Source organism: Sphaerodactylus townsendi, linkage group LG03, assembly GCF_021028975.2.
Source record: "Sphaerodactylus townsendi isolate TG3544 linkage group LG03, MPM_Stown_v2.3, whole genome shotgun sequence".
In the NCBI taxonomy this organism is placed as follows: Eukaryota; Metazoa; Chordata; class Lepidosauria; order Squamata; family Sphaerodactylidae; genus Sphaerodactylus; species Sphaerodactylus townsendi.
In genome coordinates, this window is record NC_059427.1 from 140,367,687 (window position 1) to 140,395,548 (window position 27,862).

The 27,862-nt window shown below is 45.0% G+C and overlaps 1 protein-coding gene across 2 annotated transcripts in view; it reads left to right on the forward strand.

Annotated features, from left to right (window-relative positions):
* Window positions 1–532: 532 nt before the first annotated feature.
* STAT2 (signal transducer and activator of transcription 2) overlaps window positions 533–27,862 on the forward strand; it is a 38,726-nt gene continuing 11,396 nt past the window's right edge. For both annotated transcript variants that reach the window (XM_048491703.1, XM_048491704.1), the window contains exons 1-19: window positions 533–625; window positions 1,679–1,831; window positions 3,663–3,822; window positions 7,244–7,342; window positions 8,312–8,404; window positions 9,615–9,693; window positions 11,060–11,145; window positions 11,347–11,495; window positions 12,712–12,870; window positions 12,962–13,054; window positions 15,045–15,104; window positions 15,230–15,250; window positions 16,872–16,965; window positions 18,536–18,598; window positions 20,133–20,216; window positions 21,545–21,643; window positions 22,984–23,119; window positions 24,772–24,821; window positions 24,918–25,003. In XM_048491703.1, the coding sequence (XP_048347660.1) occupies window positions 1,701–1,831; window positions 3,663–3,822; window positions 7,244–7,342; window positions 8,312–8,404; window positions 9,615–9,693; window positions 11,060–11,145; window positions 11,347–11,495; window positions 12,712–12,870; window positions 12,962–13,054; window positions 15,045–15,104; window positions 15,230–15,250; window positions 16,872–16,965; window positions 18,536–18,598; window positions 20,133–20,216; window positions 21,545–21,643; window positions 22,984–23,119; window positions 24,772–24,821; window positions 24,918–25,003 (1,742 nt within the window). In that variant the 5' untranslated portion in view covers window positions 533–625; window positions 1,679–1,700. The remainder of the gene's footprint in view (window positions 626–1,678; window positions 1,832–3,662; window positions 3,823–7,243; window positions 7,343–8,311; window positions 8,405–9,614; window positions 9,694–11,059; window positions 11,146–11,346; window positions 11,496–12,711; window positions 12,871–12,961; window positions 13,055–15,044; window positions 15,105–15,229; window positions 15,251–16,871; window positions 16,966–18,535; window positions 18,599–20,132; window positions 20,217–21,544; window positions 21,644–22,983; window positions 23,120–24,771; window positions 24,822–24,917; window positions 25,004–27,862) is intronic.

Here is a 27,862-nt window from a genome sequence, read left to right on the forward strand (position 1 = left end):
ACCCACATATCTCCAGGAAGGCGATTCCTCCAGGAGGGAGTTGAATTGAAGGATTCGTCTGTCTCCTCTTGAGTTGAGTTGCTGGAGATGGTTGGAAGGGGATTGTGGAAGACGGGGTGTGAGGACTGCAGAAATGTGCATCGGGGGTTTGTATTTTTGTATTTTCGTTGTGGGTGCACAATGACATTAAAGTTTATCACAATTTTTAAGAAGTTTGCACACGGAATAACATTGGGAAGGTACTTTAGCGCCACCTACAGTCCGCTGCGGCACAGCTCATTCTGCCACATCAAAATGCCTCCTAATTCTGCAGCTCGTGAATCCGGCCTAAATTGTCAATCAATCGCATTGTCCTCCACCCAAGACGTGAGCGAAGCCCCGCCTCCGTCGCTGACATCATTCCTGGGAAATCGAAATATTCTGCCTCTAGAACCGGGTCTTCCTCTAATGGGCGGTACTCCCTTCGTTCCTGGACGCCGCTCAAGACTTTTCGTCCAATCAAGCGAGGAGTGAGCGGAGTAATGACTACCTTGTGGGCGGAGCGATCTCGGGAACAGCAACTGGAAGGGAAAAAACGCTGGGTTTTGCCGGGGCGGCTGCTTTTGAATCGGCAGGTAAATTATTGGTAAGTGTTTAGGGCTGCACGGAGGATGGAGAGGTGAGGTTGAAGTTTAATAGGGAGTTGCACCTGGTGGTAGTTCCTGAGGAGTTGTCGCCTTTGAGGTGGATTAATCGGTAGGCAGCCGATTGGGTGGGTGGGTTGGTCGGTGCCCAGTTACTGTAGATCGCATAGGCTAAAGGTGGCATAGGGATAAGTAGAAAGGGAGGGGGGCGCTGGTCGGAGCACCCTGTGGCTTTGAGAAGTTGGATTTTTGGGTCAAGAACTTAGATTTTCAGGTACCCAATTAGAGAGATGACTACGACACTTGCAACTTTTTCCAGGACAGATATTAGACGTCACAATATTCTATTTCATTAACCAAATTTCTTCTGGAACTTTGTTTGGTCCAGAATCCAGATTAATTTGGGTACTGAGGAAAACAAATGATCCCATGAAGAGTGCATGGCATATGCTTTCTTTGTCCTATAAACCCAGTATGTGCAGTGTGTTCTCAGTATGTGAACTTGAAATGGGAAAAAGTTAGCGTACACTCTAAGGTTTTTGTTATGTAAAAAATCGCAGTTAATATGTCAGAACTTACAGCTGCACATCTGTTTGTTATTTATTTGTGCCTTTATGAGTCTGCGCTGTCAGTGATCTCATCTGATGCTAAAACTCAGCCAGAGCTCCTTCCTTACACTTGGAACAAATTGAAAGTAGAGAAGGGCACCCCAGATGCCTTTTGTTAATCTAGTTCTCTTTAGCAGGCTCATAGTTGGTAGTTGTTGATTTGGTTATTTAAAGAAGGGGAAAATGTGGGGTGGAGTGATCTTGGGAGTAGCAGCTGGGGTAAAGACAGTTCATTGTTCTTACCTGGCAGTGGTTTTTGGGAGACCAGTGGATGTTGCCCTTGGAGAAAAAAAATGGGATAAAGATGTACTGAATCATGTTGAAATCCCTTTAATATGAAATGTATTTTGAAATGGCATTGGGACCTTCTAAGCAGTTTTTCTGGTCACTCAGTTTCCAGCAGAAGGGCCTGTTTCCATTTCCTAACGTTCTGACTGTCTTCCGCAGACCCTGTGGGGAGTCCAGTATCATGACCCAGTGGCAGCAAATCCGGATGCTGGACAGTGTCCATCGGGAGCAGGTGCACCGTCTCTACTCAGATGATTGCCTGCCAATGGAAGTGCGGGAATACCTGGCTTACTGGATTGAAGAGCAGAACTGGTAATGCTGCTGAATCTCTGTCAGAAAAAGGGAGAGCCAGTGAGCAAGAGAGAAATATTCTTTTTGCTTTCTTCCCTGTGAGTCCTGTTCAGGATGACTAGAGTGAAGGTGGTGGAGGACTAGTGATGAAGTAGTAGGAACATCTTATAGGATGTTTATGACAGTAGGATGATGTTACCCCACGATCAGTATCTCGTAGACTCCAACATGCCCTCATCTCCCTTAAGGAGCTGTGGGAGGCTTCACAGTCAGTTCCAGTTCTACAGATGTTTGCTCGCAGATTCCAACTCTCCCCAATTCCCGTCAAGGGACTCCAAGTGGCACTGTGAGACGCTTGGGGTTTCTGTAAGCTCAACTGTCTTCAGTACCTTCTGTTCTCTACTAGGGGTCCTCAGCTGACTTTGGGATTTTCTGTGGCTTTTTGTTTCCCCCCACAATTTCTCCAAGGCTCCGCGAGTGATCCGATGGCTCTGATTAGTCATTCAGATCCGGATTGTGGTGCACAGGAGAATAAAGCTTCCACCCCCCAATTTCTATTTTCCTAACTTTGAAGGCTGTTATTTGTCCCATTTTGGATTCCATAAGTGCTGATGGAGTGTTTCCCCAGCAGAGTAAATAATGTTCATCTGGGGCTGTTTCAGGTCAAGAAAACAGGGAGGCTGTCATGATCTGAATTGGGCTCTATGCCAGCTGGTAATGGAGTTCTTGACATGGGATTTGTTATTGTACTGACTGACAGTTGTTGTGGGCATACCCAGAAATGGTATGAGAGAACTGTGTGTTATGTAGTTAGCCCCTTAGATGCAGAGATTGTACTATCTGAGACTTTTAAGGAAACAACAACTGAATGAAACACTGCTGGTGACCTTCTACCGCTGTGCCATAAAGAGTGTTTTGACATACTGTATCTGTGCATGGTTTGCCAGTTGCGCAGTGGCAAATAGGAAGGCGCTCCAAAGGGTGATTACTACTGCCCAGAGAATTACTGGCTGCCCTCTCCCCTCCTTGGAGGAACTTTATAATGCCCGTTGCCTAAAGAAAGTTCAGAATATTCTGAAGGACCCATCCCATCTGGCATACTCTTTTTTTGAAATGTTATTATCTGGCAGATGATATAGGACAGGGGTCTGCAATCTGCGGCTCTCCAGATGTTCATGAACTACAATTCCCATCAGCCCCATGCCGGCAGGGGCTGATGGGAATTGTAGTTCATGAACATCTGGAGAGCCGCAGGTTGCAGACCCCTAATATAGGATCATAAAAACAAGGACAAATAGGCTCAGAGACAGCTTTTATTCAAGACCTGTGGCTATGCTGAACTCCATGGTTTTGCGCTGATGTGGTTGGGGCTGTGTAGTGATGGTTGGAGGAGGGTGGGGTGTGAGGTCTGGAAGAGTGTGCATCGGGGAAGGCTTGTAATTTCATTATGTGTGCACAATGACTGTAGAGTTTATTATTATTAACTCCCATTTCCTGATTACTAGTGTTCCATTCACCTGCATGGTGTAGTGGTTAAGAACAGTAGACTCTTATCTGGTGAACTGGATTTGTTTGCCCATTCCTCCACATGAAGCCTGCTTGGTCACCTTGGGCTAGTCATGGTTATCTCAGAACTCTCTCAGTCCCACCTACCTCACAATAATGTGTCTGTTGTGGGGAGAGGAAGGGAAGGAGTTTGTAAGCTGCCTTGAGACTTCTTACGGTTGAGAAAAGCAGAGTATAAATCCAGACTCTTCTCTGTGGGGGTTCCCTTGTCTGGCCGTATCCATATCCTCATTTCTGTATGTCCATGCCAAAGCTTCATTCCCTCCTTGCTTCCCATGCATTTCAGGAACCAGGTGGTGCAATTTAACCGCTCGCAGGCCTACTATCTTTTGCAAACCATGCTGACTCTTCTGGATGACCAGCTGGGACGATTTGCATGGCAGGCAGAGAACGATGTGAACATGGTGATTAGACACAACCTACGTCGTTCTAAACTGAGCATACAGGTATAGAGTGTGAGCTGTATGTGTGCATGGCCATGGGATGAAGAGTGCAATGCCCACAGGATATTGATTAAAGAATGTTTACCTGCTGCCTTCTTACTGGGTAATTAAATTGAAGTTTTGCATCTGACACAAATTTTAGTAAAGCCACCTTTCTTGATGATACAGTACAGCTGCCTGTGCTGAAGGCAGGCAGGGCGTGGTCAGGTCCAGTCTTGCAGGACAGTACAGGCAGCAGTCAAGAGCGTAGTCACAGGACAGTCCAACGGGTCGCGGCAGGTGAAGTCGAAGTCTTGGGTCAGTCCAACAGGTCACGGCACAGGAGATCAGGCTGGGAATCAGCAGTAGACCAGGCACATGGAGGCAACAGGAAACACACTTGTTGCACCCATGCAGAAGCAAGCTCATAGCAAGGCTTATATAGAGAATCTTGTTCAAGGGGCTGGGATTCTGCAAGGAATTAATCCTCATCAGATGCAGAGACATCTATTCTCCCATATCTTGCTGCAAGACGAGCACTCCTTCTTTGCTTCTGCAGTAGCAGCCTCTGCTTCTTCCTCCTCTGCACAGCTGGCTCATCACTGGGTTCCCTAGGAGGATCTGCAGGCTCCCCCACCTGCACGTCATCAAGCAGGGAAGGGCTGGGAGTTGGCTGTGCTGCCAGGTCTTCTTTAGGAGCAGCCTCCTCTGACCACACTGTGTCCTCAGGTTCTGCCTCAGAGTCCTCTGTGTCCTGGTAAGTGCACAGGGGCTCGCTTATGACACTGCCTTTTCTATGCAGAGAACTGTAAGTGGACATGCAGTTTATTTAAAAAAACCTACCACTGATCGTTAAAGGCAAAATAATTTATTTATTTGTTTATTATTTATATTTTCATTTATACCCCGCTCTCCCCATTTTGCAGGGCTCAGGGGGACAACAACAGCAGAATTTACATAATAGAACACAATAACAACATCAGTCAAAAACGGTAAAAACAACCAACAGATGGCAAGAAAACCTACCCTATACTGCTCCCACGGGAGGCCAATGGTGGTAATGGTTAGGCCTGCTGGCTAGATGGGAACACCTGGCAGAACAGCTCCGTCTTACAGGCCCTGCGGAACTCATTCATGTCCCACAGGGCCCTGATCTCATTAGGGAGCTTGTTCCACTAGGTGGGGGCCAGGGCTGAAAAGGAAGCCAGGCAGACCTCCTTTGGGCCAGGAATCCAGCAAGTTACACTCCCGATGAGTGGAGAGACCTGATGGGGCAATACGGGGAGAGGTGGTCCAAAACCGCTCGCAGACTTAAAAGTTAACACTAACACTTTGAATATGATCTGGTGCTCAGTTGGCAGCCAGTGGAGTTGGTACAGGACCGGAGTGATCCGGTCTCCACTGTGTGCTCCAGAAAGGAGTCTGCCGCATGTTGAATGCTTTAATTTCTGGGTTATAGACAAAGGATGACCAGCATATAGCCATCTGGAGGTGATCGTTGTGTGGATTACTGTGGCCAGGTTGGAACAGGAGAGGTACGAAGCCAGTTGCTGTGCCTGACGCAGATGGTAAAAAGCAACCTGGGTAGTCCTGGCGACCTGGTCCTCCAGTGACAAGGCTGAGACCAAGGTCACCCCCAGGTTTTTGACTGATGAGGCCAATTGTAGGACCTCGCTGTCCAGTGTAGCCAGGCAAAAGTCAACCAGAAAACCACCTAAAGTCCTGGCTAATGAGAGGGGGACCCTGCAAGGGCTCAATTCTCCTCAAATGCAAACACATCCGTCTGGCAGAGCCAGAGGCCAGAGGGAGAGCAGGCATGTGGAGATTACCAGTCAGAACCAAGCCCAAGGCAGGGTATATATTGAAAGTCCTGGCTAATGAGAGGGGGATCCTATCAGCAGAGTAGAGTGGAGCTACCCTTGAGTAGACAAGAAGGTCTAGTAGTCCAACTGCATACACTGCGACCTTTTTAGGAATAAAAAACACTTCACACAAGATGTTCTTTCACAGGAAGGCTTTACTTGATAGTTGCAGCACAGTAACACAATACAACGCTATGCAAAATTCTAAGCTACACAAGACTAAGATAACTAAGATCACAAAGATGCAGCTAAGAAGAGTTAAGAAGAAGCTAAGATTAAGATCACTAAGATACATACATGCAGAGTTCTATATACAGTTTTATAATGTTCAAGCAAGGTACTTTGCCCAGTAACAGTCTTCCCATAGGAACAGAGTAACAGTTTAATGCACCAATCACATTAAAGGACAACTGTCACAAATTACTTCAGACTCTCTGTCTCTGGTCCTCTGTTGCTGACTCAGCTATCTGCTGCCTAGGAGATGAACTCCAGAGGTGGGATCCAGCAGGTTCTCACCAGTTCCCGAGAGTGGGTTACTAATGATTTGTGTGTGCCCAGAGAGGGTTACTAATTGGGTCCGCTTTTCAGTCAGAAATTCCATTAGGTCCAAAAATCATAAAGTCCTGTTGTTTCCTATGTGGCTGGTTAGCAAAGGTAGAAAATGGGAGATAATTCTCCCTGTTGGGCTGTTTTTAAAACATGTTTTAGTAATATGGTAAAGTTTAAGGAAAGTATCCTTTTTATTTCTAGAAACAAAATTAAGTATTTGAAAGTATTAAGTATTTGACAGGCAGTCAATTAGAGGAGAAGTAGTTGTTTCTGTTGGCAGTAGACAATAGGACTTGCTATAATGAGTTTAAATTATGGACAGAAAGATACCAGCTGGGAATTAGGAACTGTTTTTTACAGTAAGAGTTTTTTACAGTAACAGAGAAATTAATGCCCCGCCCCCGGAATGCCTGGCCACGCCCCCGTCGTGCCCCACTTAGCCCTATTGGCGCTACGCCACTGTTTGAATCCCACCACCATGGGAACCTGTTGCTAAAATTTTTGGATCCCACCACTGATGAACTCTATTTTTTACATGTCATGACAGATCCTACAAGGGCTCAATTCTTCTCAGATGTAAATGTCTCCACCTGGCCGAGCCTTCTGTCATACCTCGCAACAATGGAAGCACTTTTCCTTTGACTCTGCAGCTGTAGCCTCTGCCTTTTTCCTCCTTTGAGCAGCTGCCTCGTTAAGTAGCTTTTCTGAGATGCCTGAAGGCTCCTTCAACTGCAAGACATCAGGCTGTGCCTGAGTTTGCAAGGAAGGGCTTGGAACTGGCTCACTGCCTGCATTTCCTCACGAGGAGCCAATTCTGAATGCAGTGTCTTCAGGCTTTTTATCAGAGCCCAGGGGTTGGCTCATGATGGTCAGTGCCTGGGGGCTGGCTCATGACAGTCAAAAGTGTTGCTTTGTTTTGTTCTGTATTTTTTAAATTGTGACTTGTAAGCCACTTAGAGCCATGTGGAAAGACAAGATATAAATATTTGAATTAAGTGATTACTTAAGTCATTATGCTATTTTATTATTTCCAGACCAGGTATCAAGACCACCCAGAGGAGCTTGCCAACATAATCGATGGTTTGTTGAGAGAGGAGAAGGCTATTTTGTCAGCAGCTGTGGCTACCTCTCCAGTAAGGGAACAATATTAGTGATGTTCTGTGGTAGACAAATTGATATGAAAAAGATTCCCTGAAGGGAGAAAGTTGGATAACCACTGTTCTGAAAGGGGTCCTGAAATACATCTTTACTCAACACCTAATTAAACTGTTGAATTCACTGCTAGCGGAGGTAGTGATGGCCACAGCCATTGATAGCTTTAAAAGGGGGTCAGACAGATTCATGGAAGAGCCATAATGACTGAAGGGAGCCTTTCTGGACATAGGCAGCAAACTTCTGAATACACGTGCTGGAGGGGCAGCAGCCTTGGCCACTATTCCCTGTTTGTTGCCCCTGCAGGGCAACTGGTCGGCTGCTGTGTGAAAGTTTGCTGGACTAGATGCACAGTGGTGTGATACAGCAGGAACTTTTCCCTATGTTTTTATTGTTGGATTTGACAGCCTTGCATGCAGCAGGCACAGAATTCTGGGAGAGCTCAGTGAACATTCTAAAAGTGACAGTTGATACTGCAGCTCTCTGACTCTGCTGAGGAAAGATGTTGTTTAGAGTTCTGTTAACTAAAACTATGTAAAAGCCTCTGACTGAAAGTTTAATACTGTAAACTGAGCTTGTTATTGGTAACCAAATTGTAACCAAAATGATGAACTGTAAATATATCAACATATAAATGTTATTATGTTTGTGTATATAGTCTCTTTTCTTTCAATATAAGTAAATTTATTTTGTTTATCATTTCTGAGGTAAAAAGGCTAGTCTTTACCAAGATAACTGTTCCTATTTAAAATGGCACACAAGCTACATTCTGCTCATTATTCTGCTTACAGGATTATATATATATATATATTGACCTTCATTTATACCTGTACTATTTTGTATGGGATAGAAATCTGACCACCTCGGTTGCCATTTCTCTTGACTGAGCACATTCTCTGGTCTGTTCTACAGGGGCTAATATGTAATATACATATTACTTCTCTGTATAGTCTAGGTTGGAACCCCCACCTGATGCAGCCTTGATCACTGGTCATGAAAACAACATTGAGGACCGGTTAGTGGAGATGAGGAGAGCAGTTCAGGTGAGATTGCAGGTGTTTTAATGGAAGTTGGAGGTGGAGCCTTGTTCCTAATTGCAGCTGCTTCTGCCAATCCCACACAAGTCTGTGGAGTGGTAAAATTGATTAGACCAAACAGGCAAGCACCATCTGGTCCAGTCAGTTTCACTTTTTAAAAATAAACTTGGGAGAAAGAAAAGAAACCCCTGTTTCGTGTTCTGGAAGGCCCCACTATTTTGGCTTTAAAAGGATTGATCATTGGTAGGTTTTATCTCTGCCACATTCCCAGTGACATCATTAAAAGTGTAATGGATCTTGAGTGCTTTCCTTGAGCTTTTTGCATCGATCTCTTCTCACTCCTCAAACCAAGCCTGGAGTAGCTATGTGGCACAATGCCTGTTGAGGTCTCTGCAATACAGCCATTGCTGCTAGCACTCCCTGGTATGTAATACCTTTGAATGGAAGGGGAAAGGGAGAAGCAGCAATGGAATTACTAACAGTGGAGCAGGCCCGTTCCAAATTGGGCTTGAAATTTGCTGAACTTTGAGCCTGATTTTGAGGGGGCAGGACTTCTAAATGGAGGACTTTATTTTTAACTCCCAATTTCCAAAATTCCTTGGATTTTGAACTCCGGCATCTTTCATAACCAATATTTTCCCCCCATTCAAACTGCACCATGCTGAAATATGGTTGGCAGGCCATCTCATACCCCTAGAAGTTTTGGTGGCAGGGCAGGGGGCAGAAATGATGTCATGCAAGACATCTACGTCACTTCTGCGTAAAAATTCAGAAGTGGCATTAGACGACATTGTGAATTTCCCCCAAATGAGTAGTTTGATGTGGTGATATTATTTCCATTATGCCTCTCTCGCCCTGCCCCCCATTTCTTCCACCAGCTCATGCATGTGTGTGGGCCAGACAGCCAGGGGGTTGCCTTCCTAGCTGAGGTAAACAATAGATCTTTGCTGGAAGCCTGAAAAACGGGTGGGATGCTAAATACAAGCCTGACTTAGAAGTTTATTTCTGTGTCAAAGCAATGAAGCCACTGTACCTTCCTCTTGTCCAGTGGCAGATGTGCCTTCACTGGGTTTGTGTGCACAATGAGAAGCCTAACAATTCCACTCCTAAGTGGAGTTGTGCTTTTCTTATTCTGTTGAAGTTGGTGGGCTTAGAAGGAAATATCTGTGCTTCGGTTGCCATTTCTCTTGACTGAGCACATTCTCTGGTTCTACAGGGGCTAAAGTCTTCCATAGAGCAACTTGAGGATCTGCAGGAGACCTTTCATTTCCGGTACACTGCATTCAAGATACTAGGTGAGGATGGGGACAAGGTGGGTTGGGGGACAGATGGAAGCATTGATATGCATGGAGGAGGGCCCTTCTCTCCTATTGTTGCTGATGGGTTCGATAAGACAGTCTTAAGTGTTTGCCTTATCTATAGGCAAAATCCCCAGTTCTTACCAATTTGCACTTGTTTGATTTACTTCCCATGGGTCTTACAAACACTGAGGAACCGCTGCAATGTCTCTTCTTCACCAAACATAGATTTTGTTGACTTCAAGATCTTCCAAAGACACTTCCTAAACAAAATAAACCATGCAAATCTCTCCTTTAGAATTTGTAATATTTATAAATATCTGGAATTGATGAGTTTAGAGGCAGTTGTGTCACAACCGTTTCACAGATTATGCGTGCAGACTCCTCTCCCATCTCAACCAATTCCACTTCATCCCTCTTGGCCTTGGAAATGGGTGTCAAAAGAGGAGTGAGTCACTTTTGGAATCCTAATCCCAGCCTTAAGAGCTGCTGCTTTGAATATTGGTTTTGGGGGGATGTCCTGTTCTTTTTCTTGTCTGATGCCAGTATTAGATCATTACCCCAGTCCACAGATCCTCGTGCACAATAGCAGGCTTTGTGCCCCTAACAGCAATGAGCAATTAGTCCTTGAATAAGGTGGCTTTAAAGATAGGGGCAGTTGAGAAGTAAGAACAGATATTCTTCTGCTTACAGGAAAACGCTTCTCCTGGTGGCTTTGAGATAAATGCAGCTAGCTCAGAGCACCTGTTGTCCACAGTTCACCTCTTTGAAAGTTTGGGGGAAAAATGATCCTGTGTCTAATCACTGTTAATTCACACAGGCCAGAGTGATCTGTGATAGCAAAAGAGCACTTCCTTTCATTCCAAGACCAGCAGGAGCTCTGAGTGATTTAGGAAGCTCCTCCAGCGTGGTGTAGTGGTTAACAGCAGGTACACTCTGGAGAACTGAGTTCAATTCTGCGCTCTGCCACTTGAGCTGTGGAAGCTTATCTGGTGAACTAGATTAGCTTGTGCACTCCCAACACACACCAACTGGGCGACCTTGGGCTAGTCACAGTCCTTCGGAGCTCTCTCAGCCTTCTTCCATCAGCTCATGCATGTGTGTGTGGGCCAGACAGCCAAGGGGTTTGTTGTGAGGGGGGAAGGGAAAGGAGTTTGTAAGCCCCTTTGAGCCTCCTTACAGGAGAGAAAGGGGGGATATAAATCTAACTCTTCTTTTTATAAGAGGCATTCTGTTTCCCTCATTCTCCTTTCTAGTTGTAGAGACTTGTGGGGTTGCCCGTAGTAAATGGTGGGAAGTTTCTGCTGGGTCCTTGGAGTGAGGGTGTAGACTTCCTCTTAAATTCAGATTTTATTTCTTGCAGAACGTTCGATGCCTTCTGACCCGAGTCTCACCAATAAATTGAAAGAGGTGCAAGCCATGATAAATAACTTGGACTCTTGCCGCAAGGTGAGCCTTGACTATGGAGCAAAACAGTCATTGGGGTGGCAAGAACCTTCTTGGGGCCCTTTACCTAAAAACGTATATGTCATTCTTAATTACCTCACAAAAGGGCTCCGTTGAAGCCACTCCAGTGGTGCCTTGCTTGCTGCTCTTCGCCCTCAGTGTTGGTGGATCCAATTTCATCCGTGAACGGACTCTTTCTTTCAGGATGTGCTGGACCGAATCCAGACGCTGCTGGGCCGCTCGGACACATTGAGGGACCTGTTGCTGACGGAAGTAGCTATGTGGCAAGATCGTCAACGGCAAGCGTGTATTGGGGATGTTTGCGATACCAGTTTACAACAACTGGAAAGGTGGTAGGCATCATTATTTCCCTACCCCAAACAGATCTGAAGACCAGTTAACTCCTCACACCTTTGAGAATGCAGTCCTTGATTTAACTCACTTTAAACAGACTTCCTGATAATTAAATAACCACTTATAGTGTTTTAGTGTTGTTCAAAGCCCTTCATGATCTGGAGAATCACATCCTTGGAGGACCATTTTGCCAGATATGAACCTCTATGCCAGTGGCTCTCCTTGCAACAGAGTCTTCACCTCCTGACTCCACAAGAGTCACAGGGCCAAGGGGGAAGGAAAGGCAGAAGGAGTTGCTCCCCTCAGAGGGTGCCATTCCCAACAATAGCTTTCTAGAGCCCATTGTATTTCTTTGTACAATGGGTTTTATTGCTAGTTTAAATATCATGTAGTAGACCAACAAGCTAGCACCTCTTCTTCAGGAACAGTTAGTCGATTGAAAACCAGGGCATTTAAGCAAATGGCTCGACCCATATTCAGCTGCCCCATGCTAGAGCAATTTGAAAGGGCTATCCCAGCGTACCCACCCTCACTGGAGATATTACATGCTGACCTCTGAGTCCATAGAGGAACTAAAATTTCCCCTGGTGGGTGCTCCAGTCATTGCACTCCACTCTGGTGCAATCCTTTCTAAGGATGGAGAGAATGTCCTTAAGGAACAACTAGACCATAAAAATGAGGCAGCACTCAAGAAAGCGTAAGAAGCTAGTTCCATGGACATAAGTCTTCTCAAACTTTGCCGGAGCCACAGTAGTATGGACTGATTACCTTCTGCATGATCCAGAAGCAGACCCTTCTATTCTTCAGAGATCTCTTCTAAAGATTCAGAGGGCTATAAAATTAATTGCAGACCCTTCCCTGGACAATATGCAATTTTGCGCAAGGGCTCGGGCCACGAATGAACTAGTCAGACACAACCTCTGGATAAAAAACTGGAAGGCCAACTTAGCAACAGAAAAGTTTGAAGGGAGGTTGCTCTTCGGGGAAGCAGCTAGATAGAAGGTTCTTATTGAGACAAAGGAGAAGAAAGGGATGCAATTTTCAGCATCCATTACAACCAAGGACAAGGACAGTAAGTGAAAGAGTCAATCATCCACTATCCTTGTGGACCTCTCATTTAGGTTGGATGAACGGATCTTGGTACCCTGCTTGTGTCAGGCCTGAGCCCCCTTTTGGTGTACTGGCTGTCCTTTGATCTGCTGTGTGTATCTTCAGGTGCACGAGAAGTGCTGAGGACCTGTTCCATTTACTCTGGCTGCTGCAGACTCTGGAGGAGCTGCCTCAAAAGGTGACCTACGTCGGAGACCCCCTGCCAGACCAGTTGCCCCAGTTGAGACAGCGACTGCAAGAGCAAATTTTCTGCCTTCTAAAAAGGTGCTGAGGCCAGGCAAGGGGTTTGTTTGATGGAGGAGAGGAAAGCAGATTTACCATGGTGGCCACTGACATCTTTCTGCTCTGTCCCCAGTTCTTTTGTGGTGGAGAGTCAACCTAAAATGCCCTATCCCAGTCGCCGGCCGCTGGTGCTGAAGACCAACCAGAAGTTTGGTGTTTGTGTCAGGTAACAGAAGCATCCCTTTCCCTTTGGTTGCTTTCCACATCTTCAAAAACAGCCCCAAGAGGGAAGAGATCTTATAACGAGAAACAGTTGGGAAACAAGGCGGGATTCAGGTGTTAAGTGAAATGTTTTCTGGAGAATTGTTTGGGGACCATGATTGAGAACAACTGTGAACTAGACTAAAATGAGACTTGATGAGTTTAAATGTTGGGTCTGGAGCATGTGCATCCACAAAATGGGGCAAATAATGCCCCATTGGGGGTCATTTCAGCTTAAAAACATAGCGTTGGGAGAGCCCCTCCTTTCCCTGCACCGTAATCCTAAACTGAATTGGACCCTCTACAGTACTTCAGACATTTCCCACTGATGCTGCATGTACAAAACACAACTTGCTAAAAATAGTCCCATCTAGTTTGAACTTTAGTCTGTTTCACTCACAAACATTCGTCAATGTTTGGTTTTATTCCTTCCCTGCACATGTGTTTTTAATTCAGTTTTCCCTCCTTGGAGCTTCATTTTTAGCCGCACAACACCTTTGTGAGGTATACTAGCTGAGAGATGAGGACTAGGACAGTGAGGTTCCTGGCTGGTACTTCTTAATCTAAATCCACCATTCTTACGCTTCATCATTTGGGTTCTTGGATGATACTCAGCCTGATACGTGACAGCTCTCTGGTGTGAGTTTTCTCCTCTCCAGCCCCTCCCCCCAGTCTCTAATGTGTAATATGATTTGTGCCCTGACATTATCATGTTCAGCATTTCCACACCCTCACTAGAAGCAGTTGCTTACATGGCTGAGTCAGAGCACTCATGTGGGAGGGGGAGGGGAGTGGTCTGAGTGCTGCCATTTTGAGTAGTACAATTCCCTTATTGAGTATATGACTGTGCTGATTTGCCAGTGTGAATGAGATCTTGTAGAATGATTACTTCAGGTGGAACACTAACGTATATCGCTCACTCAGTTATCGTACTAGCTGAGAACTAGCTGAGAATGAGAAGTCATTCACTGGTCCTTTTCAAACAGCCGGTATAATCTGTTTTAGCAGCCAGTTGCTAATGGACTCTTTTGTGTCTAATTGTGTCTAATTCTCTCCTTCTACAAATGTGAAGGCTGGGAGAGAGGGGAGGACAGACTGTATACCAAATTTCAGGCTGGTCTACAACTACACCCATAATTTTTCTGGGTGGTCTTCAGCTACACCCATAATTTTGATTCTCCAATGAATAAGGGCTGGTTTGGTCGACACGCACACACACAGATGAATGGATGGATAGATAGATAGATGCGTGCATGTGTTTGTACACATCCAGACATACTGATAGTTTCAAAGTCTAGCCATGTTGGTCTGCAGTAGAACAGCTATATTTGAATCCAGGAGCACATTAGAGGCCCATAAGCTTTTTGAGAGTAAAAGCTCCCTTTTTTGAGAGTAAAAGCTCCCTTCATCAACTATGAGTTGGAATGGCGATCCCTGAATCCTTAGATCCCAGTTAGAAGGTGGAAGGGGTGTTGCTGTCATGATGCAGAGGTACAATGCATGTTGTAGCCAGCACAGGAGAAATACTTAGGGGCAGAAAATTAGCATCCTATGTCCTTCTTCAGCTTGGGGGTGTCCTGAATCTGTGAATGAACCCAAGTTCATCAATATCATTTTTTGCAGAGTAGGGAAGTAGAGTATGGGACAGAAATATTTGCTCCCCATGCTGTTCTTTCTGGTCCATTGACATGCAGGGCCACGGTTTGGGGGGGGCGGCACAGAATGCTGTAGTGTGGGAGATGTGGACATTACCTTCCTCTAGTTTAACTGCTTACAATTCAAGTATCTGCAGTCTAGATGATTTGGCAGTAGGTAAGATGAAAGACCTTCATCTAAGACCCTGGAGAGTTTCTGCCAGTCAGAGTAGACAGTATTGACCCTCATAGACCAGTAGTCAGACATGGTACCTTCATGTATTGTTCAAATAGATTGTAACTTACTATATTGCTGTTTAGGCTCCTGGTGAAGCTGATGGATCCAGAGCATAAGATGGAGGTGAAGATAGAGATAGACAGGTATGTTTACTAGTTGAAACCCGTGCTCTGATTGTCCAAGTATTGGGTTGGAGACTGATGTAGTACAACCGGATGGAGGCTAGAGCATCTACTGATAATTCTTTTCTCTTTTTAATTTCTTGCAGGGACTCTGCTAATTTGAAAGGGTAAGTAACAATTGAGGGGAGGCAGCAAGGCGCAGCATGGCTATCATTTTCAAATCCGGCACAGGCATGGCATGGGATCCAGGGCCCCTCTAGTTTACCAGACTAATGAGGGTTGTGTGGTTATTGGAAGTTGATGGTCCATGACAAGGCTAATTGTATCACAGGTTTATCTGCATAAAGGAGGCCCTTGCCATTTGTGGCATGCAATTCCACTTAGTTGTGGTTGGATCACATGATATGGTTGGCCTCAGGCCTGTTGCTGTCTCCACTGTGCCATCCTTGTAATCATTAACATTGTAACATTTGGCAAGAAATGGGGCTGTTTACTTCTGGAGGCAGCAGACCTCCGTCTCCCAGGGTTCATGGATTTTGCCATGACTTATGAAAACTCACAGGAGAGGGGGAAGTCTCCCTCTCCCCCACCAATACTTACTCCCTCCCCTTTGTTCTGTCTCTGTATGTCTTTCTCTTGCCACCCATCCAATTGACCAGTTACTCTGCAGCCTGTTCAGTTGCCTGATTTTCTTTGCCTTTCTCAGTGTACCCAATCAGTCATATATATTTTTTTTCTTCCTGGCCATCCCTGTTGTTTTTTAAATTACATATTTCCTTTGTGTTAACGTGAGATGTAAAATAGGGGATTTTGCACCCAAGAAGGCTGCCCTATCACTATTAGATATGTAATAGTGTGATCAGAGGAGCTCTATACCCAGTGACGGGACTACCGACTATTTAAGAAATAAGTTTAAAGTGTATAGATAGATGCATGCATAACTTTTATGGATTTGAGCTCTTGGACTTGGCAAGTGATGGAGTGCTTCTGTGCTTGATTTATGCATATTTATTTTATTGTGTTTATAACTTGTCCTTCTACCAAAATAAGTTCCTCAGGGTAGCTTATGAAAATTAGAATGTTCAAATGCAGAATGATAAGCTATACATTGCAAAATATTTAGTATCAGTTTAAAATGATAGAAACTGTCAATTTGTTTAGAAGTTGGTAGAACCACAATAAAACTAAACACAAAACCCCCATTATATCAACAGTAAAAGTGCTACAGCAGTGGCATAGTGGTTAAGAGCAGGTTTACTCTGATCTGGAGGAACCTGGTTTGATTTCCCGCTCTGCCACTTGAGCTGTGGAGGCTTATCTGGGGAATTCAGATTAGCTTGTGCACTCCAACGCACGCCAGCTGGGTGACCTTGGGTTAGTCCAGGGGTAGGGAACCTGCGGCTCTCCAGATGTTCAGGAACTACAATTCCCATCAGCCTCTGTCAGCATGGCCAATTGGCCATGCTGGTAGGGGCTGATGGGAATTGTAGTTCCTGAACATCTGGAGAGCCGCAGGTTCCCTACCCCTGGGTTAGTCACAGTTCTTCTGAGCTCTCTCAGCCCCACCTGCCTCACAGGGTGTTTGCTGTGAGAGGGGAAAGGGAAAGGTGATTGTAAGCCCCTTTGAGTCTCCTTTCAGGATAGAAAGGGGGGATATAAATCCAACTCTTCTTTTTCTTCTTCTTCTATATAGCAGTGTTGAAGCCCTGAAGGCATCAGGAGAAAAGTTTTTAGAATTCCAATCCATAATAGTAATGTAACATTTTCTCTTTTTTCCCCCACTGGAAGGTTTCGAAGATTCAACATCTTGCCATCAAACACTAAAACCATGATGAAGGACAGGCCACAGGTGGAGGGCCTCGTCTGTGACTTCAGTCACATTGTACGGGCCTGGTGAGAGGGAACTGAGGGCTGGAGGGCCAGCATCCTGTGTTGAAATCTGGGAAAGGTGTGGGTATATTGGAGGGTGAGATGGGGAACTCTAGATTATAGAAGATGGGTTGAAAACTAAAATTTTCTCAAGCCCTGGTTTGGGGATGACCTGTTGTGAGGCTACAGTTCAAACTTTGCACCCAAAGCAATTATTTTCTAGCCACTGACACTACCACAAAGTATGGAGACAGTTTTCCATCCTTCAGTTCATGGAAAAAAGGAAAGGAATGTTTTTGAAGCTGAGAGAAAGAGAGAGGTGAAGGGGAAAGAGAGCCGCTTATGTACAACAATGTCTACTGCATTATGAGTCTCTGGGGTTGTCTCTTTATAAGAGAAAGAGAGAGTGGGGACAGACCTGTAAGCAAAGTTTTGTGGTAGAATATTAAGATACCCAAAGAGGTCTGGCAGTAAAAACTGAAAGACAGAAATACAGTCTAATACACCGAAAAGTCATTTTTCCAAATAATGTTGAGAAAGTTTAAAAAAGAAGTGTCAAATACTTGTCTGGTGTTCCCGTATTTTTGAACTTCTTGGAAAGACTTTGGAAGGCAAGAGCAGATGTACTTCTGCTTGTCTGCAAGGCTTTTCTTTTGTACATCCCTTATAAAAGCTAATTTTTATACTAGCCTAAGGGCTAGAAGTTGGATGTGGTTGGGAGGCTCCCAGTATCTTTGAAAAGTCCATGCATGTACAGCATCCTTCTTTCTCTGATGACTGTAGCACTCACTCCCCTTCTGCACAGGCCAATGAACATGGGTTAAGGACAGGATAAAACCCGGGGGGGGGGGGGTCACATGAATCCCGCCCCAATGCGAGTCTGCTCTGGGTGTGCTTTATATATATATCTGCGGAGCCACACAGGCACAAAGGGGCATATTATGACTGTGGGGATTCATTCGCGCCTGCCTGCAAGGCCACGCATCAGTGGAAGGTAAATGTTTAAAAAACCCGCACCTCCATGCAAAGGCGCGCATCCCAGCTGATGCACTGGCTGTCCATGGGACAGCAAGTTATGTGAACAGCCCGGGGTGAGGACAGGTTGATGTATCCCGCCTGCAACCCACTTGTAATTTGCTGTGCGGAAAGGGCCTCAGTGTGATCCACCCCTTGGAATTTGAATGCTGTTCATAAACTGCATACCTGTGCCCCCCATTAGTGCTAGATGAGACCAGCTTATTCCTGGCCCTTATTTTTTTTCCTGATGCTTCCTTTTACCACATGAAAAGGAATTGGAGAAGGAATATACGTTTGAAGGGAGGGAGATCTTGAAAGAAGAGTCTTGACCTTTGTACTGTTTCTTTTGGGGAAATGTTGTACGTATCCCTTGTTCAGTCATGATCCAGCTCCCTTACTTGAAAATTGTGGACAACCACCCTGATGGTGCCTCTTATTCCTATTGCTGGGGCCTTGTGTGCCACTTGTGTTTTGGACTATATAAATTGAGAAGCATGGTAGTAAGGAAGTAGATGCCCCGTTCTTTTGTTGATTCTGATTATCTGTGATTCTTGTACTCTTGGCAGATGCTGAAAGAGCAGAAATGTTGTGGCTCAGGTAAAGGCAAAGGTAGCAAAGGTGCCAACGAGGTGAGTTTGCCTACTAGGAAAACAGTGAGACCCTAGCCCTTGTTTCTGTATGTTGAGTGAATACAGGCAGTATGGGCCAGTACTGGGTTTGGGTGAAAGATTGTGTTCCTTTCTTGCTTTGGAAAACTTAGGATACTGCTTCTGTACATATACATTCATCCTGGAGCAGCAGTGACGTAGTGGTTAAGAGCAAGTGTACTCTAATCTGGAGGAATTGGGTTTGATTCCCTGCTCTGCCACCTGAGCTCTGGAGGCTTATCTGGGGAATTCAGATTAGCCTGTGCACTCCCACACATGCCAGCTGGGTGACCTTGGGCTAGTCATAGTTCTTTGGAGCTCTCTCAGCCCCACCCACCTCACAGGGTGTTTGTTGTGAGGGGGGAAGGAAAAGGAATTTGTAAACCCCTTTGAGTCTCCTATAGGAGAGAAAGGGGGATATAAATCCAACTCTTCTTCTTCCTCCTCCAGTGCTACTTATATACTTGGGAGGAGTGGGATGGCTGAAGATTCCCAAAGAATAAGGGGCAATAGGGATTCCCCTGCCTTTCTGGTCTGTGGACCTCAAAACACAGTAGCAACTATGGCATTTTCCAGCATGGTGTGTCTCAAGGCTTTCCACTTTTTTCCACTTTCAGGTTTTCTGTCACAGACCTAGTATCAGTTCTATATTTTTTCCTGTATTTATCAGGAAAGTAGCTTTCAGATTAAACGTGTTGTTCAATTAATTCCCATGGCTGGCCTCTACTGTGTAATCGGTGCATCTTTATGCAAAACTGAGGTAAACCCTACCTTTGTATAGATATGTAAAGGTAGGGGGGTTGAGTTAGCATCCCCCTCCCCCCGCCCTGCTGCAACCTTTGCACTTCTACAGATGTCACAAAGAAATCCCAGCTGAGATGCAGACATACCGTGTTTCCCCAAAAAGAAGACAGTCTTATATTAATTTTTGCTCCCAAAGATGCACTATGTCTTATTTTCAGGGGATGTCTTATTTTTCTGTGTTCTGTTCATCGGGCATGCTTCCAAACAAAAACTTTGCTACGTCTTACTTTCGGGGGATGCCTTATATTTCACACTTCAGCAAAACCTCTACTACGTCTTATTTTCAGGGGATGTCTTATATTCAGGGAAACATTAAACAATAAAAAGTAGTGGAAAAGGGAGCAGGGTCCGACCAATTGGATAGGACAAGGAAGAGAAGAAAAAGAGCAATTGTGTTGGCAGGTAAAGTAGGAGGGGGGAATGTTCCCAGTCAAGCTGGGAAGAACCAGGGGCATGAAAATTATTATTTCCTCTCCTCTGCAAGCCCTTGTAAGTGCAACTCTTGTTGCATATAATCATAGCTGTGTTTTAATCACATTTATGTCCTGCCTTCTGTCTGTGGAACCCACGAGAGGTACACATAAAGCTCAGGATCTTCCATAAAAATGCTAGTGAGATAGATTCAGAAAAGTTGCTGTGTAGAGTGCCTTCAGGCCGTGCCGTGAGTTAGGGGCAATGTCAGTTGAGTTTGACCCCCTCTCCTTTGTTGCAGGGATCCTTGCCTATCACAGAGGAGCTGCATGTCTTCACGTTCACGCTAGATTATTGCTACCAAGGTCTTAAGTGCCAGCTGCAGGTATGTGGGCAACTACCTGGTGGGGCTTGTTGGGAGGGAGTTAATACTTTTTATCAGCTTGGTTGCTTGAAGGTTGTGTGGCGCATTGGGAATGCTGCTTCTAGCCAGGGGATACTGACATACTTGATGCTTGCTAGGAAAGATGGTTTCTGATTACCTGTAACTCACAAAGCTTGCTGACATGATGATGCTGTTCTCTTGCTAGATTTGCCACCCGCTTTCTGTTAAGGCATCTGCTTTGACTGTGTGATAAAGTCGAGCTTTCTCCTTGGGACCACTCCATTGCCCAGGAAAGTTTTTTATTTCTACCTATCAAGTAACTGCTAAATGCCCAACAGCACTGCCAGAAAGAAAGATGTCAACCCTATTCCTACTTGCCAGTGGGTGCCAGTGGATTTATGAAGAATAGCCAAAGTAACTAAAGGGAACCTCTGTGCCCAAATGAAATACTGAGTACTACTTCTCAAGTGCAATATCAGAGTTGGGCTTTGTGTACTATTTGTTGGTCCTCCAAGGCGACTGATTTGACCACTGTGTCAAATAGGATGCTGCACTAGATGGGCCACTGGTCTAATTCAGCAGGGTTTCTCTGATATTCTTAGGAACCCTCTTTATAGCTTTGAGTAATATGATAAGGATTGAATATGGGTTTCTCGTCATTTTATGTCTTGGGAGTTATGGCAGGATTATACTAAGAAAGCCGTAGTTGCCTCTTCTTTTGGCATATTTTTCCAAATTATTCCCAGTGTGGAAACAAAGGAGGCCATAGTTGCTTGTTTTGGGTTCTTTAAAGTTCTGTTTGGCTATGAAAACAGCAGTAGCTTCCTCCATCCAGGGCTTGACCAGAGGCTGTTTTTCCAAGCTAATGCATGACTGCTTCTAATGTTGATAAACTTCCTCTCAAGGGCCAGAGTGCTGTTGTCACTGCGGAAAAGCAGGACAGCAGAGAAAGAATGTGAGTAAAGGAGGCTTGTTATAAGTATGTATCAAGGTTTTTTGCACAGTTTAGTTGCCGGAGAGTAAGCATGGTTGTTGTTGGTGGAAAGCACCTATAAGTCCCAGCCAACTTATGGTTGCCCCTCCTAAGGTTTTCAAGGCCAGAGATGCTCAAAGGTGGTTTGCCATTGCCTTCCTCACCATAGCAACCGCAGTCTTTCTTGGTTGGCCTCACATCCAAGTAGTGACCAGAACCGACCTGCTCAGATCTGATGAGATTGGGCTAGTCTGGACCATTCAGATCAGAAACCTGGTCCCTTAATCCACCATTGTATGGTTCGGGGCAGTGATGATTCTCAGTCTTGTCAAACTTTGTGATGTTTTTCCATCAGACGTCCACTTTGCCTGTGGTGATCATCTCTAATGCCAACCAGGCATCCAGTGCCTGGGCTTCCATCTTGTGGTTCAATATGCTTGGGGCCGACCCAAAGGTAAGAGACCAACATGTCCATCTCCCTATACCTCCACTTTATATTCTGGGTAGGGCCCTTGGCCAGCACAATTGCTGCCTCCTTTGTTCTCATCTGTCTCAGATGAGTTAGCCTCTTCAATCTAGAATCTAGACATATTGGGCATGATTTCCGCTCTTTTCTGTACTTTTTCTAACAGTTTGACTTCCACACTTTTGCTTTCTGTCAGGGAAGCTTCATGTCGTAAAGGTTACAGCCCCCCCCCCCCCCCCGACAGCAGTGTGCTGATTCAGTATTTCTGAGCAAGGGCCTGACCCCATCCATGTGGCAGGGTCTAGAGCAGAGGTGTCCAACTCTGGTTTCAGATGTTCATGGACTACAATTCCCATCAGCCAGTTGGCCATTCTAGAAGGTTATGGTGGGAATTGTAGTCCATGAACATCTGAAGCACCAGAGTTGGACTCCCCTGGTCTAGAGTGTGTATGCACAGGTGGCTTTCCGAGTAAGCATGAAAATCTGTCTGAAAATAGGCCAACCTGGTTGCTCTGAAGATGCTCCTCATGCTACAAATATGCAGAGACCCAAAGCGGGATGATGCCATCAGAAAAGGGGGCTTGTGCTGTACCCCTTCACTGAACAAAACTTACAGCCTTCCTCCAGCTAGAGTGGTGCTTCTTCCAGAGGAAGAATCACTAAAATTGGAGGAAAGACACCTTTGGCAGGGGGATTTGGCAGGATACATGCTGGTGTACAGAAAATATATTAATCCAAGATAATGGTCACAATCCCAATGAGCTACACAGGCCTCTTTCAGGAGAGTGCTTCAAGCCAAGTGGAACTTCATGAGAAAGGAGCGCTCAAATAGGCACAGCAAGCTTGGATTTTAAAAAACGATATCTTTTTTCTGCTAAAGCAGAAAATTGTCCTAATTAAAAGAGAGAGAGCATATGGTGGAGTTGCTGTGGCTAAATAGAAACTGCCGATTGACAGGTGAATTTCAGTAACAACGGTGATTGGAAGGAGGAGGAGCCTATTTAATAGTCTGAAGGCTGCCGTTGGTTTCTGGAGCTGAATGAGACTGACTTCTTAGTGACACTCTTAGGATCGGGTCTTTGCCAGAGGGCCTTGTGGGATTGTTATGGAGAATGTTCTATTTTTTATACTGCCATCCTTAGAAGAGTTATGTCTGCTTAAGCACAGCTTAAAATAAAAGGAAGTGATACTGTTTAGGATGGCACTGTTAAACCTAAATTTCCTTCTAAATTATGCCCTGATTGAATGGTCTTCTTTCCCCTCATGCAATCTCATCAGGGTTAATTTCTCTCTCCCTCTCTCTTTTTCTCTTTTGTTCTTCTTTTCAGAACCAGCTGTTTTTTTCCAGTCCACCAACCACCACCTGGGCCAAGTTGTCAAAAGTGCTCAGCTGGCAATTCTCAAATACTACTAAGCGAGGCCTGGATTTAGAACAGCTAAAAATGCTCGGAGAAAAAATCTCTGGTACTGTGGGCTGGAAAAGCCAGGGCTGGAAAAGTCAGGGCTGGAAAAGCCAGGTTGAAATCACTTCTGGGTCAGGGAACTTGTGGCATGGCCAAGGACCAGACTTTCAGGGGAACTGGATCAAATTCTGGCTGCATTTAGCAGTTCTTTATGATGAAAGTTAAGCTAGTGGATTGACACTGCATGGGATGGTGAATGATTGAGGATCAGATGTGGTTGTGAGATCCTTGGAGCAAGTACTTTGATCTTGCCCTCTACAAGCAGTGGCAAAGGGTGGAGTCAGTAACATAATCTATGTGTCTGAAACTGTAAAAGTGACCAAAGTCCCTGGATTGCAACCTAGATTGCTTTCTGAGGGTGGGAACCACTTGGGTGGATCCATTTACAATAACCACCCCGGACCCTTTGCTGGGATTAACGTTTTGGCCATAAACAGAAGTGTGAGGTGTAACATGGGTCTTGATCTGGCCTATCTGCTTCCTAGCAAAGTTCCAATGGGGGGGGGGGTGCCCTGGGTTGGACTTCGCTCAGCTGCAAGCTTTGCCGGGTGGACGCTCCTGGCCAGAGGTGTTCCCTGTTAGCCGGTTCGGCAGGGCGGTTGCCTCTTGCCGCCGTTGGCACTTCCACATCAATACCCATGCGCCACCGCCAAGGGCTATGATAAGAGACATGCATTACCATAACAAAACCCAGGAGAGGTGGGTGGGCAACTCATCGGCTGGCCAGAGCACATGGCCAGCACAAAGGAGGGCTGTCCCCTTTAAAGGTTCCTTCAGCCCTCTCCTATGTGTGACATCAGCCCTGGCCCAACATGGCTTGGGCTTCAGAACTCCATCCTCAGTTGGGTGGAGGCAGTCACTTTGGATCCATCCACCCCCCCGACCCCCATCCCCAGAGGCAACCACAGCCGGTGGGTGATTCACAGCTGTCTTTCTGGGGATGGGACATGATGTTGTTTAATTGTTTTAAAACCTTTTAACTCCATTTTCCTAATGAAGGGATGGGTTTTCCCAGCCCACAGGGTTTTTTTTTGTTTCCTCATGTGCATTTGGGTAGAACAACAATTTAGCAATGGCGAATATGGAAGCCAGATGGTTGGTAGTTACTTGGTATTCATTAATGCAGAATTACTTGTACTTTTGGACTTTACTTGTGCATTAATATGGGGTTACTCATAATATCCTATGGCCGTGGTGGCGAACCTTTGGCACTCCAGATGTTATGGACTACAATTCCCATCAGCCCCTGCCAGCATGGTAATTGCCAGCATGGCCAATTGCTGGCAGGGGCTGATGGGAATTGTAGTCCATAACATCTGGAGTGCCAAAGGTTCGCCACCACTGTCCTATGACATAGGTGTCAAACTCAGGCCCTCTATATGGTCATGGACTACCATTCCCAGCAGCTCCTGCTAGCATGGCCAATTGGCCCTGCTGGCATGGGCTGATGGGAATCTTAGTCCATGAACACCTGGAAGGCCTGAGTTTGATACCTATGTCCTATGAGGTACACCTTTCTCTCAGCACAAAAGATCTGGAGGGACAAGGAGAGGGGAATAAGGTTGCCAATGAAGTCTTGCTGCTAAGAAGAAATCATCCCTGCTCATCTAAACAATTACATGACTCATTGCTTGTCTTTCCTTCCCATTAAAGGGGCGAAGGTAACACCACAGAGCACAATCACCTGGGCCCAGTTCTGCAAGGTAACTCTCTCGTCTTAGTGTCACCCCTCCCCTGTCTTCCTCTGATACCCATCTAGCAACTTCCCTTTTAATAGCTCCTTTGTTTTGGTTCTACAGACTGGAGACAATTTTTCCTTCTGGACTTGGCTTGATGAAATCTTAAATCTGATCCAGCAGCACCTGCTGGAACTCTGGAATAATAAGTGAGTAGTGAGAGGTACAAGGGTGGAAGAGAAAACTTTAACATCCCCTCATCTATTTGGGTGCAGAAAGGTTGGGTAGAAATGTGTGCCTTGAGTGCCGTCAAGTCACTTCCAACTGGCAGCGAGCCTATGGATTAATGAACTCCAAAACATCTTGTCATTAACATCTTTACTCAGGTCTTGAAATCTGAGAGGCGTGGCTTTCTTGATTTGGTCAATTCATCCCCTGCTGGGTCTTCCTCTTTTTCTGCTGCCTTCAACTTTTCCTAGCTTTATTGTCTTGTCCAGTGATTTTTCTTCTCATAATGTGTCCAAAGTACATTAGCCTAAGTTTTTTAACTTCTAGGGACAATTGAGGCTTCATTTGACCTAGAGCCCTCTTATTTGGGGTTTTTTTGTGTGGAGGTGGTCCACGATATCTGGAACACTCTAATAACACATTTCAAAGGAATCTCTTTTCTTCCTGTCAGCGTTTTTCATAGTCCAGTTTTCACACTCATACATAGTAATGGGGAATATTGTGAATCACACCGCGTTTCAAAGGAATCTCCTTTCTTTCTATATCTTTTTAGCTCCTTCATGCTGCCCTTCCCAGTCTATCTTCCTCTGATTTCCTGATTGAAATCTCCTTTTTGGTTGATGATGGAGCCAAGAAATGGAAGATCTTGAACAATTTCAGTTTTTTCATCATGAATTTCTGTAATTGCCAGTAGTCGTTAGTCTGGTTTTCTTATGATTGCTTTGGCACTGAATGCTTTAACCCTCAGCATTAGACATTTCAAGTCTTCACTATTTTCTGCCGGTAATCTGGTGGCATCCACATATCTCAAACGGCTCATGTTCCTTCCACCAATTTTCACGCTATGTTTATCTAAATCGAATCCAACTTTCCTTATATATGTTCTGCATATAGAGAGATAGGGAGATAGATTACATGTGTGTCTAACACATTTGTCAATTCTGTTCCTTCATATTTTGTCCGAATAGTAGTCTCTTGTCCAAAGTACGGACTGCACATCACATCACTCAGATATTGTGGCACACCCGTTTCTTTTAAAACCAACCATAGTTTTTCATGATTTACACAGTCAAAAAGTTTGCTGTCATCTATCTTTAGAAATTGTCTCGTATCCTTCAGCAAACAATGTAAATTTGCAGTATGATTTCTACTGTCTCTTCCTTTTCTGAATCCAGTGTAAACATCTGGCATTTTTCGTTCCATATCTTTGAAAGGTTTTGACTGTCTTTGTAAGACTTTGGGCATTGCTTTACTCGCATGAGAAATTAATATGATGGTCTGATAGTTGTTGTAGTCTGTGACATGACCTTTTTTCAGGCTTGGAGTGTAAATTGACCTTTTCCAAATCCATTGTTTTGTTTGTTTTATTTGTTTGTCCATTCTTGTTAAGATTATGTTGGAATGTTAAGATTATGTGGCTTGGAATAGCTCAATTTTCCCAAAATCCAGACATTGATGGAAACCTCCTCCCCCATTGATCCTTGTCTGATGCATACTGAGATCTCCCTCTCCTAGGTAGCCTTTTCCACAGTTCGGGAATTTGGAGAGATAGGCTCTTGGGTGGGCTGTGTTTGACAAGATACTGCTCTTCTATGTAGTTTCTGTCACATGCAGGACATTGCAAGGTTGTTTCATTGGTATGAGTCCTCCAATGCTTGGTGAACGAGGCACTTGTCAGGGCATTCATAAGGATCCCTTCCCAAACAAGAAGTTATCATGTGTCTCCTTGATGTGTTCCACAGTTTGATTTTTCAAAGAAACTTTTCCTATGTGGGGGCCATTCAGAAATGTTGTCTCTATCATGGATTGTTGCTACATACCTATTAAGTGATTTCCTATTAAAGGTGTTCCCACACTGAGGGCACACAAACAGATTCTTCCCTGCTTTCCTTTTCTGCTCTTAATGTCTTTTTCACTGCTTCAACAGTGGCATCCTTATATTGCCCTGCGGCTGTCCCAGCTGCTGACCTTGCCTAGGCTCACAGCCTTCTTGCTCCAACTCACATTTATCCAGCAAAGCTGCCCAGAGCTTTGTTATCCTGAGACCTTGCTGTTTAACATTCTTGTCCTCCTCTTTCTCTCTTGACAAGAAGATGAATCTGAAGCTCACAGGGCTGTGGTAGGAATTCTATCACATCCTTGACTCTGGTCAGCCACAGTTTAGCTGGCTTGTCTTCAGTGTCTTCATTGGAACTCTGGTCTTCTGGGGCCAGGGGCTGTTGCCCTGGCTCAAGACAGACCAGCAATTCAGATTTTTGGATTGGAAATCCTGCTTGAAGTTGAAGAGGAGGGGCCATGGGGAGGAGTGTCTTGTTGCTATCTTGCATGACATCCTAGCAGATGCTTCCTTGAACTGGGACCAGGAGATCCTGATGCCCCTTATCAGAGGCAGCAGCCACCTTCTTGTTGGCTTCCAGGACCTGAGCAGACTCAGTTTTGGCCATTTGGACTGATTCCATATGGACTTTGTTGGTGCAAGAGTACAGAGGTCTGACAACAAGGAACAGGCAGACGGAGTAGAGGGAGAGCTTCTTGAAGTCAAATAGCTCTGTTGAGATTTACTCCTGGTGATTTGTTTCTCCCAGTTACTCTAAGTGCAGCTCTCACTTTTACTTTCTTAAAAAGATACTTCTTGGAAGGTATCTGTTATCCTTCCATCTCTTTTGTATAGTTTTTCAGAATATTATTCTAATCTTTCTTTTGTCCAATTTAGTGAATACACTTCTGTGTTAATCGTTCAGCATGCCTAACCATGTTTAAATTTTCCTTTGATGTCTTGGATCCTGTGGAACAGCTCTGTTGTTCTCAGGGTGGATTTGATTTAAGTCACTAATCAGTAC